The sequence below is a fragment of the Oenanthe melanoleuca genome, chromosome 1, assembly GCF_029582105.1.
Source record: "Oenanthe melanoleuca isolate GR-GAL-2019-014 chromosome 1, OMel1.0, whole genome shotgun sequence".
NCBI lineage: Eukaryota > Metazoa > Chordata > Aves > Passeriformes > Muscicapidae > Oenanthe > Oenanthe melanoleuca.
In genome coordinates, this window is record NC_079333.1 from 15,496,729 (window position 1) to 15,511,023 (window position 14,295).

Sequence of the window (14,295 nt, forward strand, 5' to 3'; positions counted from 1 at the left end):
TGTGTGGAGGGACAAGAGAGGACACAGCTCAAAGCCACTCATGCCTTGGAGGCTCATCAGAGTGAGAGCGGCTCTGTCTGACACTTTCGACCATTTCCCTGAGCTGAGTTGAATTTTTAACTGCCAAAGCCTCAGCTTTCCCTGAGAGGAGGGGAGGGGGCAACTGAGGGTGGGGACTGGCTGTGCAGACTTCCAGAGGTGGGGCTGGTGTGGGTACTGGGGGAGATGGAATTGGCAGAGAGACGCAGCTCAGCCCTGGGACAGGCACGAAGATGCCATATGGAATATGGAAACAGAATTGGTGAGGTTGGAAAAGCACTCTGAGACCATCAAATCCAACCATTCCCCCAGCACTGCCAAGCCCACCATGTCCCCAAGTGCCACAGAACTTCTAAATCCCTCCAGGGATGGGGACTCCACCACTGCCCTGGGCAGCCTGTGCTGCACCCTTTCAGGAAAGGAGTCTTCCCTGATATCCAAACTAAATCTCCTTTGGTGCATCCTGCTGGGCTGGACACACAGCCAAGATCCCACTGGTACTGGGACAACGCCGGAGCACGTCAGGCTTTTAATCCTCGATCATGCTTCCCATTAATTAATGGCTTTTCTGTGGTTGAACTGCTGGCTGCAGCTTCCCTGCCACACTGTTCCTGGACAGAGCACTGCCCAGCGGGACAGCTGGCAGCCAGGTGCCACCTGAGAAGAGTGTCAGGGCTGTTTCAGGAGCTGGGATGCACAGGTAAGGATGGAAGCAGGGCTCCCAGAGTGTCACCACGGTCCCTTCTCCTGGGAGCACAGTGGTTCTCTGCTGTGCCTGCAGATTCGGGGGTGCAGGGGGGAGGGGACTGGGGGACATAACTGGGGTCCCCCTGCCCACTCCACAGCTCTCCCCACTCCCAGCTGGCACACGGAGCTCCCTGCAGGCTCTGAGCACACCGTGCCTGACTCTGCACTTCTCACCAGCCCACGGACCTGCTGTCCCTGTCCCTGTCCCTGTCCCCGTGCCGTGCCTGCCCCCGCAGCGGGGGAGAGGGGCTTCTCCAGCAGCGCCAAGTCCCCACCTCCACAGAGCCTCCATCTTCACCACAACAGCCCACACGCCCCAGGAGCCAGCTCCCACACTATGCCTTTCTTCTCTTCCATCCCTGCATTCCCACAGCGGGACAGGCTGCTTCGTCTCCTTGGAGTGGGGGAGATGGTCACAACTGGATATGGGGTCCCCAAGGACATTACCCTGAGCTCTGGGTTTCCAAACATGCAGAGCCACTGGCACTGGTGGTCCTTCAGCCTAGCATGGCACAGCTCAGCAGGAATCCTGCCCCAGGCAGTTCCAGGTGTGTCCTGCTGATCTGGTAGGTGCAGGATCAGCAGCAGGTGCCTGACAGGGACCCACAGCCATTCCCAGGAGCCTAATTCCCCTGGAGATAGTCAGACCCTCACTGGCTTCATTACACCCAGCTCCCACCATGAGTAACTCATTTCCTGTGGCACCCTCTGGAGTGAGAGCTCATCCAGCTCTGCTGCTGCATCCACCTGCACCTCGGGTCTGGCCAAAGGAAACGAGCCCCCAAAAGGCACCTCAGTGCCCTTGGGCTGCTTTTGGGGAATGCTTGGCCCTCAGAGTTTGGCTAGCATGTCCACATGCCTCAAGACCTGCTTTGTCCACAGCCAGCACTGTTTTTCCTCACCTGAGCTTTAGCAGAACCCTCCAGTTTTGGGGGTTTAATCCAGCAGTGTTGCTGACTCAGCATCTGTCCCACTCCCCAGTGAGCCCAGGACAGGTGCAAAACAAAACCAAACCACATGACAGGTCCCAGAGAGCCTCTGGCTCAGCCAAAGGGGGAAATCATGGATGGGAAAGCCATAAGGATGTGCTGATGGGGAAAATGGAGCATATTCTGCTGCAGGAGAAGGAAGCACTGCACGCCTTTGTCCTGGCAGACCCAACACTTAGTCTAGCACTAACCCTAATGCTAGTCATAGACCTAACCATAAACCTACTCCTAGCCATAGCTCTAACCCTAAACTTAGACCCAACCTAGCTCTAAATCTAAACCTAACTACAACCCTAACACTAAACTAAGCCTTAAACCTAGCTCTAGCATGGATGACAACACTAATGTGCAGCATAGTTCTAACCCTAGCCCTAAATCTAGTCCTAGGCTAACGATGACCCTAAACCCAAGATTAAATCTAAACCCAAGCATAAACCTAAAATTAGTACACCTCCTCCTAATACTACCCTGAGCCTTAAACTTAGCTGTAGATCTAACGCCAGCCCTAGATTTAACCCAAGCTCTAACACTACTCTTAGATCTAACTTGATCCTAAATCCTTTATCTTAGCCCTGGACCTAACCTTAAAGCTAAACTTAGCTTTAGCCTTAACCTTGAACCTATCCCTAACCCAAACAGTAGCCCTAAACTTGATCATAGCCATAAACCCAGATCTAAATTTAGTCCAACTTTAGCACTAACTCTAACCCTAACCTTAGATCTACCCCTAACCTTAGCCCTGACCCTAATCCTAACCTCAGGCCCAGCTTCATCCCCTCAGCAGCCAAAGGGAGGCCAAGCTCTACCCCCCAAGGAGGTCCCTCCATCCTGCAGCTCCCGAGGATGGCCATGCACAGGATCCCAGACCCTCCTCTCAGCAGCTGCAGGAGTTCCATCCCATTGCAGGAGTTCCTGGCTTGAGCAGCTGACAGTCAAATTCTGGAAAATTGCCATCACCCTGTTTGAGTCAGGAGAGCAGGGACTCTGGCACTGCTCCCCATCACTGGCACCACCTTCCTTGATCTCAATTTCTTACTTAAAGAATTTCTTTCCACCTGCTTTTTCCATGCAGGAAGGATGCTGCCACATCCTGTCTGTGATCACACTAGTAAAAAACATGGGGAAAGACCCCATTTTGGGGAGAGCAAGGGAAAGCACAGCCACACCCACAGCTTGTTTCCCTCCAGCCAAGTACTGGCTTGAGGACAGGGCTGTGGAGACATCCTTGCTGCAGGAGTAAGTACTCAAGGCAGCTCTGGTGTGAGGATAAACCCCAAACCACCAAGAAGCTGCACAGACGTCCCAGAGCATCACCACCAAGCAGCAACATCCCCACCAGGCTGATCGATGCCACCACTGGGCAGGGCTCCACACCTCAAGCCAGGCTGGGGACCAGCAGGGGCTGCACATCCCTGTGTTCCCAAATTCTGGCTGCCTGATTTTGCCCTCTCAGGGCTCTGCTGCAATGGGGTGAGATTAAGTGTGCCTGTCAAGAACAAGGGGTTTGCATGGAGGTTTTCATTGGAGCATCAGCATCCTTGTAACAAGAAGACATTGAACTTCAGGGGACATGGAACTTCTGGCATGGACAGGTCACCCTCCAGACCCCACTCCACAGCCCAGCAAAGCACAGGCATGCTCAGCTGGCACCAGCTCAAGAGAAGAGAAGGGGGGAGAAAACCCTCCACCAGTCTCTGCCTTTTAAATGCTCCTTATAAATATCTTCTCACTGTCTTCTGAGTCACCCAGCTGAAACGTGCGAGTTACTAACAGCCTGGGAAGGGGCTGGGAAGCAACCAGGAGCCAGGGGAGGCTTCTGGCTAAGTCAGCACTTTGTCCCAGAGCTGCACTGGCAGCTGCTGCCTGCTATTCCCTCCCTGGGAGGAGAGCAGAGAGCTTGGGGGATGCTGAAACATATAGCAAGGCTGTCCTCAATGGCCACAATGCTCAGGCTAAGCCCTAACCCAGCCCCAGCCCCAGCCCCAGCCAAAAAGGTCAGGGTTTAATGTTTTCAGTGGAAAATGCAACCCATCCCACTTCCAAATCCCTCTCTTTGTTCTATTTGATTTATCACAGAAAATACAAACTGACAAAGCCTTGAACCCACCCAAGATTCTCCCACGTCCTTCTTCCCCTCTGACTCCAGTCATGCAGGCAGGGCTCAGAACTTGTGTCCAGGAGCAGGATTTGGTACTGGGAGCAGGATTTGGGGACAGGAGAGGACCAAGGGCTGCTGCTGCCAAATAACCTCAGGGACATTCCTGAGCACTCAGCAGGTCCCATAGGCTGCCACACTGCTCCATTCCCTGGGGATGATGTGTGCATGACAAGGTTTGGGGACAGCTTCCTACAAGGTGTTTCCAAACACCTTCTGTCACCTTTGCAGACCTTCCTACAAGGACAGATTGGATGAGGAACAACCTGGTGCAGTGGAAGGTGTCCCTACCCATGGCAGAGACATAGCAACTGGACGGGCTTTTGGGTTCTTTCAAACCCAAACCAATAATCCTGCAATTCAGGCTCCAACTCCTCAAACATCAAATCTTGGTGTCATCACCCACTGCTGCAAGGCAGGTGAGACCCCCCACCCACCCCTGACACCTCAGCTGGGGGGATCTGAGCTTCAGGCTGCCTGCTGCCCACACCCAGCAGCCTCCCCACTGCCTGACCCCAGTGCTGCTGCTGCTGTGCAGATGGAGCCATGGCAGCAAACAAAGCATCTCCCAACACTCACTATCCAAATCACACCCCCCTCCAGGCAGGCTGATCCATTAAGGACAGCAGGAGAAAGCTGGACAGGCAGAAAGTCCCAGGCAGCTCCAGGCTCTCCTGGCATTTCTGTCTGCAGCCAGCACAGCTCCTGCTGAGCCACGTGGGAGCTGGGAATGAGACAAAAGCAAAAGCAAGGACCAGGGTCAGAGGGGAGCAGGAGGAAAGAGGGATTCCCAGAAACTGCAGCTGCATCCAGCGTTGCCCCTGGGGAATCCTGCATTCAGCCCTAGATGGATGCTCAGCCTCCCAGAGCCCCCAAAGCAGCACAGCCCACAGGGGATGTGCAGGGCTCTGCTGCAGATGGTGGCCAGGGCACATTTGGTCAGGGTCCTCACTAACAGAGCCAGAATCTGGCCCAATTCCCAACACTTCCAGACAACTGGCCATTCTGAAGCTGAAGATGCTCAGGGAGATGTCCCCAGGTAATGGAGGGGAAATTCCTCGCTCACCCTGGACACCTCCCATGGACAGGTGCAGGGTGCTGGGAAGCTCCTGGCATATGGTGCCCTGCCAGGCACCTCCAGGCTTCAGGGTAGGTGGGTGATCATTAAGAGCCCTAGTTACAAGGGCAGGAAGAGCCTGAGGCTTTGAAAAACCCAGAGAACATCACCTAAGAACCTCAACAATGGGGGACCAGGTTAACCTCATTTCACTGAACCCAATTCCCTGGCAAGTGAGTGCCTGGTGGGGAGCAGAGCCATCCCAGCCAGACAGAATGGAGTGATGGAGTGGATATTTTCCATGGCACTTTACACATGCAGCCCAGGGACCAGCAATAACCACGAAGGGTCTGGGGGTTCTCCAGGGGGTTTGACAGCTTGCCCTCACCTTTGCAGGTGCTCCAAGGCTTCCAAAGGGTGGCTGAGCCCCGCTCATGCCCCCTGCATCCCAGACAGTGCTGTGCCCTGAAGGAAGCCCTGACCCCTCCCAGCCTCGGCTGAGCTGGATCCTTCCCGCAGAGATGCTCAGAGCTGCATCTCCCTCTCTGTGTTTTCCACCCGCAGAGCCCAGCGGCTTCTTCCCCAGCCCCGGCTGCTGTCAGATGCTGTGACAGCAGCAGCTCCGGGCACCCCGACACCCCACCCACCTCTAAGCAGGTCAGCGTCCACCCACCCGGGAACACAGGGAGGAAATGGGTTAAAACGTGACCTGGATAATGCTGCACCTGCATCCCCTGGCAAAAAAATGCACCGTGCACATGGGAGAGCGGGGCCACCACTGGATCCCAGCCTCACGCAGCACTGCCAGCGAGCACCGCAGGGCGGGAGCGGAGGAGCGAGCACAGCGCTGACCTCGGCACTGCAACCCCTCCAGGGAGCTCTGCAGGGCCGAGGGCATCGTCCTCTGACAGCTCCTGGGAGGCTTTTCCACCTCTGCATAGCCCTTGGGGTTTATAGGAAAGGGGACAAATATCTGGGAAGGACATAGCCTGGGTAAAAGGGGAAAGCAGCTGGACTCACCACTCCCACCTCACCCGCCCGGGGCAGCTTGAGGGGCACAGCCATCCCAGCTACACCAAGCCTTTTTGACATCTACTTCTCAAAAAAGCCTTTAAACAGCAGCAGAGGCAGGAGGGAACACGGGCATGGCATGGCATTTCAAGACCTTTGTGTGTTTTGCTTAAAGAAAAGGACGTGTGCACATGTTCAGGCAGCAGCAGGGAAGGATCTCTGCAGGGAACAAAGCACACACAGCACCAGGGAGTGAGCCAGGAGAGCTGAGGGAAGGATGCTGCCTGCAGAGACAGACCCAGCACCCATGGAAGCGTAGGAGGATCAGCACCTACCGGGGCCTTGAGAAGACAGATCCAAGCCACACATTGCATGTAGGTGAGAGAGATGCTGGAGGGTATTTTCTGTGGAGAGGGACAAAGTTCTCACCCGAAGGTCAACTCACCAAGATGCGAAAACCCGGTGAGAGAAATGCGTAACGCTGGGGCAGGAGTGGATGGAAGCTTCCCTGCACCCCAAAAAAGACCTGTCATCACCTAAAGCACATGCTCTAGGAGACCCAAACCTGCTCCTGAGCACATGCCAGTGCAGCAATGTGCCTCCTGGTTCTGGCAGTCCTGGTGTGGGCTGCTGAGCCAGGCAGTTCAGTCAGACCATGTGGAGCTGGCACTGCCAGACAAAGGAATCCAAGCACTGAGAAGCCTTCCTCCTTTTTGCCCTAGACCTGTATCTCTTTCCTGTGGTTCAGCTCACCCTCTGGCAATGTGGAATCTGGAGTAGAGGGAAAAAGGATTGGGAGCACCCCAGATCTCTTGGTACCAGAACCAGAGCACCCATGTACTGTGAACTGTCCGTGCAGAGCTGCTCCCCAGCAGCTGCGGAGCCTCGTGAGTGCTGCACATGCGTGTGCACAGACATGGGGGTCTCCACCAGCCCCAGCCAAGCCTGTGGGCAGTGGGAATTGAGGCACTGCAAGCTTCCCCTTAGCCAGCTCAGCCCCTCTTCCCACGTGGGCTCTTCAGAGCATCACCCTTCCCTGCTTCCAGGGAGCGCTGTCATCCCTCAGCAAGGTCACCCACACTCTCACACAAAGCCCCTCGTGTCTGCTGCAGCATGAGACCACCATGACTCCCGGGGCCCCATTCCCACCCCACCATATACAGAGAGGCACTCTGACACCAGGACCCCAAAATCAGTTTGGTGAGCGGGTGGATGTGCAGGGGATGGCTTCTCTTGCCCTGTGTGAAGCTGCCGAAAACCACAATTCAGAGGCCTGACCTGAATTTCACAAAGTCACCCGGACCCCCCTGCAGCCCACCACTGGGCCAGGGAGCCTTCCATCCTTGCAGGAAATCATCATGGGATGACGGTGATAGGGAAACAGGGAGATGCACTTCACATCAGCCCTCTGGCACAGAAACACCCGAGATGACCTGCCCCAGGGCTAACATAGGTGGCAAGCGGGGAACAGGGAGGGGTCGCAGCCTCTTGTCATTTCCCTGCCACCCCCTCCTTGACAGCTGTCAGGCAGGAGGAACTTTTCCCTGCGTCCCTGACGTCTCCTTCGCTCCTTCGCCCAGCATTACTCCCAGAGCATCCCTCCCTCTCGGCGTGGTCCCCCATGCCCGGTGCCGGCGGGAGGGAACTCACATGTCAGATGCGGCCGCCTGGTACGGCTGGCTCCGGCAGAGGATGGAGTGTCCGCAGCCCTGGCCCATGGCTCCGCATGCTTCGGCAGCCCCGCCAGCCCCGCCGCCGCCGCGCCCGACTCTCGGTGCCGGCAGGGAGCGGAGTCTCCCGCCGCGCTCAGCTCGCTGCTGTCACCGAGCCCGATGCAGCGCGCCGAGGCGTGCGGGAGGGGAGGACGGAGCGGGGGCGACGCTGATTGACGGCGCTGCTGCGGCTCCGCGGGGCTGGGCGGGGGCCGGGCCGCCCGCCGGAGGGGCCGAAGGGGCCGCACCTGCCGCCCGCCGCCGCCCGCCCCGCGCCGCGCCCCGGCCTCGCCCGTGCGCCGCGCCGCGCCGGGGAGCGCCTGCCTTTGTCTGCGAGCGGCCGCGGGCCCTGCCCTCCGCGCTCTCCCCGCGGGGACAGCCGTCCCGCCCGTGCCTCCGGCCCTGCGGGGACCGCCAGCCCCGTCCACCGTGTGCTGCCGCTGCCCCGGTGGTATCGGCAGCGCTGTCCCACAGGTTCCCCGGGGTGTCGAGCTGCACTAGGCAGCGCTCGATCCACAAGCAGGTTGCTTTCCTAAGGGCACTGAGCAGCACTGAGCAATATATTTCCTCTTCTGTGAGAGGAAATGGCCTCAAGCGTTTCAGAAGATTGGTATATTTGGATTTGGTATAAGGGACAATTTCTTCTCCAATATGTTGTCAAGCACTGCAGGCACCATATCTGGGGGATTTAAGAGGTGTGTAAATGTAGTACTTGGGGACATGGTTTAGTGGTGGGCTTGGCAGTGCTGGGAAATGGTTGGACTCAGTGGCTTTTCCAAATCAGTGTTCTGTGATTTCTATAATATTGGACAGCACTGGCCTGCAAACAGGTCCCTGCCAGAGAGTGGACGCCCTACAAACAGTCCCAGCCAGATGGGTGGTCCCCAGCTTGAACCTGCTGATGTCCTGTCCTGGGCCCCATGGGCTGGGGTCTGGCAGTGTGAGCTGGCAGCAGGGTGGGACAGTGTCAGAGAGTGGCTGGAGAAGTGTAAAAGTTGCTGCAGTGCCAGCACTGCCCTGTGCCCTCCAGCCAAAGACCCGATGCATGGGAGCTACACTTTCTAAGAAGCCTCACACCTCCTGGCACAAAGGGAGGGAATAAAGAAGGAGCAGCAGCAACCTGAGCTTTCAAAGATATTTAAGCATTTTCATTTCTTCCAGTGTAAGCTGTAGAGACAAAAGGTGAAGCTCCTAGGGACCAGATCCTGGACAAAGACTGCAAGGAGATCATCCAGTGGATGAAGGCCTTGACTCAGGATCACAGAACCACGAAGTAGTTTGGGTTGGAAGGGACATTCAAAGCTCCTCCAGTTCCACTCCGCTGCCAAGGGCAGGGACATTTTCTGCTAGACCAGGTTTCTCCAAGCCCCATCCAGTCTTGGCCTTGAATGCCTCCAGGGATGGGACAGCCACAGCTTTTCTGGGCAACCTGTGCCAGTGCCTCACCACCCTCTCAGCCAAGAATTTCTTCCCAATATCCCATCTAACCCTGCTGTCTGTCAGACTAAAGCCATTCCTTGTTGTCCTGTCACTCCAGGCCATTGTCTCTTGGACATTGGCTCTCTTGGAGCTCCTTTAGGCAATGGAAGGGACTCTAATGCACCAAAAAGAGCTATTTTGGTTGCTCTTCATTAGCTTTGCAGACTTTCATCTCTTCAGCGTCATTTGCCTGTGGGGAGAAGGGAGGAATGTGCTTTAAAGTCACTGAGGATGGGCTGCTGCTTCCCTGCTCCATTGTGAATCCACCAGTAGCAGTAGATATTAAGGGATTAGCACTCAAATCACATCAGTTCCTGTCAAATTCACCAGGATTAATATCCCCCTGGTCTACAGATATAGGCAGTGGATTGTATCAGTTACACAAGATCCTCTGCCTTTGTTATCTGCAAGGGGAAACTGAGGCCCAGACCTGCAATTACTTGCCCAAATTTTCCCCCAAGAGCTGAGAATAGAGCCAGGACTAATTTGAGATTATTTTAAGGACCATCACTTTAATCTAATCCCTATTTCCACCCTGAGTCTCAGGTTGAATGACTTAGGTTTTCATCATGTGGCTGATCTCATGTCCTGCACTCCTTTGGGGAGAGAACCATGGGATGCCCTGAGGACTGGGAGCCATCCCAGCATTCATTCCTCTTCTCCCACCAAGGTGGCTGGTCCAAGTTGGTGCCTGTACTCTGCAGTGGCAGTGGTGGATGGTGGGACTAGGGTGGCTGCCATGTGTGGGCCATCCCACAGCCAGTGAGCTGCTAACCCCCATCATCTTGGCGTGAAGACATCCACAAGGAATCCCCTCCTTCCCAGAAAACCTGGTCCCCATGCTTGTTTATCCCAGCCTCTCTTATTCCCAAGAGATGTTTTGGTCTCAGACAGAACCAGCTGAGAAGATCAGAGCAGATTTGGGTGCAAGGACCACCAGAAGGACCCATCCCTCTCCAGATGCCAGGCAAGGACCATCATGTCTGCATATTACCATGGAATCATGGAATTTGTGTGGGGAAAGCCCTCTGATACCATCAAATCCAACCATTCCCCCACCACTCCCAAACCCTCCATTACACTGTGGACCCAAGTGTCACATCCACATGTATCCTCACCATCCCACCTGCTCCAAACCCCCTGGGACTCCTTCCATGTGGCCAGTGCCATGCCTAGCTCTCTCCAGTCTTATTGCCCTCCCCAAATGACATTCCTGGTGTTTAAAAGACATGTTTTTCCCAGCTCCACATCTCTCTATACTATTTTCTCCTCAAGACAAAACTCTGCCCCATATCCAAGAAGCACCTTAGACTCCTTCTGCACATAGCAGCACAGTGTGTGAAGCCCCACGAGTGTCACAGTGACTGGGATTTGGAAAAAGCCTGATGGAATGCTTCTGGAATGCTTTGGTGTGTTTCATTAAAAATGCTCAGTTTGAGGTTGAGTTTGGTGTTGTTTTGTTGGGTTTTTTTTTTAATAAATGCTTGCTAATTCTTGTTTGGAAGTACACAAGGCATTTCTGGGGGGCAGTGCTGCGTGGATATTGCTGGGTGGGCATTGCAGAATGGGCATCTCTGGGTAGGCATCTCTGGGTAGCCCCCTCCACCCTGTGGGCAGTAGGAGTGTGCCTGCTGGAGGGTGTGCTGGCTCCAGTCCCCTCCCTGTAACTTTGCCTGTCTACCAGGGCTGCTGTAGAGCATGGACTTTCCTGGTCCATCTCCTGCTACAAAGCTGGTCCAACCAGGGCTTCATTGATCCATCTCACGGGAGCACAGCCCCAGTGGTGGCCAGTGAGATCCACCAAGAAACTTCCCTGAGGTGCATCTGGTGGGGGCTGGAGGGAGACATGACAACAGCCAGAAGTCCTGACACAATGTCTCCTAAAAACCTCTCCCGTTTCTCATTGCTGGAGCTGCTGGGAATCCTGCACTGGGCACCAGCATGGGCTGCATGTCTTTATTTACTGCTGGGAGAGGGAAGTGATGCCAGTGTTCCGTAGGCAGTGTTCCATCTCCCTGGTCTCATACCAATATTTGTGGCATGAATACGAAACGAGCCTTGCTTTGCTTTCTGCTGATACTCCTCAGCAACAGGATTGAATTCTGTGAGCTCTGAATAGCCAGGCTTTGTCCTCGAGCACGCATTGTGCAGGATACCAATTCCAGCGCTAATGGAGATGTATTTGCTGATACAAAGCAATTTGCTCCTTGAATACCTTCCCTACAAATGGGCTCTACATCACACTCCGAGCTGTGAGCTGTCTTGCTGTGCATGCAAGGAGATGCTTTCCATTCTCTGAAGACATCCAGTCTACCTTCCTGGGAGCCATGGTACTTTTTCCTGCTTTGAATCATGGAATCATAGAATCATTAAGGTTGAAAAAGCCCTCAAAGACCACCAAGTTCAACAGCTCCCCACCACTGCCAAGCCCCACTAAAATACATCCACAAGTGCCACATCTACATATCTGTTTAATCCCTCCTGGTCCTGCCATGTACATAGACATATCCATGAGAAAGTTCAATTTCAGCAAATTTTGGGGGTTTTTTTTCCACCTTTCTGATTTTTCCACCATTTTCCCTCAAAAAACCTGAGGAGTATTTCAGGGAGGGAAGAAAACAGCAAAACAGAGAAAAGCTTCTCCATTCCCATTGACATTTATCCTGGGAACAGATAAAGAACAGAAAAAAACCACACAGAGGAACCTGGAGCCTTGTTTTTATTGCAACATCGGTACAGGATGTTCTCAATGAAGAAAAAAGAAGGAAATAAATTCACAGTGAACCAGAAAATTATTCCCTGTGTCCACAGGTCCAACAGCTCACCCATGATGGGGGCAGAAGAGGGAGAAACACCCCATGTATATTTAAGGGAACTGTTTGGGGCCTGTTGGGGTGCAACATATACACTACATCCCATACCCCACAGTGGGGAAATGCTGTCACCAGTGCCAGCCCATCCCATGCTGGAGACATCCAGGTTTGGTGCTGCTGGTTAAGAAGGTGCTGGAGCTGGGATGGAGCTTCTGAGCACCACAGGAAGGGGCTTGAGTAGCCTGAGGAGGCTTTCCTTGACTTTGGAAATGGGATTTGGAGAGGGACGGGGAAAGAAGAGGAAATAAAAGGATGGTGAAGGGGAAGAAAGGAAAAGGGGAAGGGAGAAGGGGGAAAAGAGCAAAGAAGGGGAAAAGTGAAGGAGGAAAGCAACAGGGAAGAGAAAAGAGGAAGAGAAAAGAGGAAAGGAAAAGGGGAGGGGAAAAGGAAGAAATCTGAGTCAGCCACCTGCTCCAGGGCTGTTTCACACCATCATAAGCTGGTCTCAGCAGCCCCCCCAGCCTCCAGCCCCCCACCCCAGCTCCCTCAGCCTGCAAGCCCCTGGGATTGACAGGGCTGGTGCCAGCTCCTGCAGCCCCATCCAGCACTTGGCACTGAACCTGCCCTCCAGGCTCTGCCAGCATCCCCTGCCTGGTCACATCTGTCAGCTGGGTGCAGGAGGGGACAGGGACCCGCCGGCTCTGTCGCACTCAGGACATCATGTGGGTGACCTTCCCCAGTGCTGAGCCAGGAGAATGAGGTGCTCATGGACACTGAGGGGCGTGGGGGGACACTCTGCTCCCACTTTCCAACCTCACTTTTCATTGCCCCTCAAATTTTTATGTCCTCCCATGGTATGATGTGTCCTGAGCCCAAAGTATGGGAAAATATCCCTGTGGTGCCATTCTCCAGGTGGCAGCTCCCGTACCTGAGCTGTACTTGGGGGGACACTCAGCACACAGGCAGTGGGAAACAGAGATTTAAGCAGGGCTGCAGGATCAGACCCTGATACTGGGAACTGTCATAAGGATGCTCCCAGGGCTCTACCAGGCACCATCCCCACAGTCCTCCCCCATGCCCAGACCTGACCCCCTCCACTGATTCCTCATTCCAAAGATGCTCAGGGTGTTGGAGATCCTTGTTGTCACCCCTGAGCCCTTCCCAGCTCTCACATTGCTGCCTGTGAAAGAGAGCATGGGGGCACCAAGGCATCCAGTGCCAGGGTGGCACTGGGGTGCTGACTGAACCCAGAAGTCCCAAATCCTCTCTTCCCCCTTCCCATCACCCAGAGACAGGCGTCCACCCCTGTTCTGGAGATGAAGGGGTGGAGGAGTTTTTCCTCCCCAACACTCCCATGCCCTCAGGGTGGGTGGCAGATGAGGTGGGGGACAGGGGACAGGGCAGGGACCAGGCAGCCTTGGTGACACAGGAAGAGCAAGATGGAGCGCCGTGCTCCTGGGAAGAAGTGTCTCAGTGTTCTGCCTTCCAGCAGTTCTGGGGCAGATGAGAAGTTTCCCTGACCCTTCTGTAGCAGTCAGGGTCAATCAGTGTCCCCTTGTCATGGCCCATGGGTGCACCCAGAAGGGGGAATGGGGGTCCCATGGAGACAGGCTGCCTTTGAGATGGTCCTTCGGGGTCATGGAAGGGATCCGTGTGAGCGCTGACCTGGGAACTCTCTAGCTCCTGCACATTACCCCTCCAAACCCAGCACCACCATCCCCAAGGGACAGCACAAGGCTTCAAAAGACTCTTCCCAAAGGTTTCCCAACCACCTGCCTCAAAGCACGGCTGGTGAGAGGGAAGGAGAAGGGTCAGCTCCTCCAGGGTGGTGATAGCGTGTCCTCTAGATGACATCCCCGCTCCCCACCAGTCCCAGGGCTTCTTGGGATGGGAAAAAGCAGCAATGAGGTGTCCAGGGGTAACTCGGTGTCCTCTGGGCAGCAGAAGTGCCTTGAGGCATCCCTCCCTCCCAGATGGGGGCTCAGCTCTGCTCCCGACCTGCACAGGGGCTCAACAAGGACACCTGCCTCCCACACCAGTCCTTTAGGCATCCCCCCAGGTGGGTACCAATCCTCAGGATCAAGGGCAGCCCCTCCCGGAGGGTGCTGCTCGCTGCACACCGGCAGCAGCAGGCGTGGCCAGCGCAGCACAGAGGTTGGTGGCCGCGGGAGCAGCGGGGACACGCGGCGAGGCACATGGGGCTGGCACGCTGCCGCCCCGGCTGCTGGCTGCCAGGTAGCCATGGAAACCTCCCAGCGGGATGCTGCACCGATAAATAGCCAATTTGAAGTGA

The 14,295-nt window shown here is 55.2% G+C and overlaps 1 protein-coding gene across 1 annotated transcript in view; it reads right to left on the minus strand.

The window, feature by feature from the left end:
* Window positions 1–7,919, minus strand: part of PDE2A (phosphodiesterase 2A) — a 38,141-nt gene extending 30,222 nt beyond the window's left edge. The window contains exon 1 of the mRNA XM_056485942.1: window positions 7,649–7,919. Within this exon, the coding sequence (XP_056341917.1) occupies window positions 7,649–7,716 (68 nt within the window). The 5' untranslated portion in view covers window positions 7,717–7,919. The remainder of the gene's footprint in view (window positions 1–7,648) is intronic.
* Window positions 7,920–14,295: the final 6,376 nt, after the last annotated feature.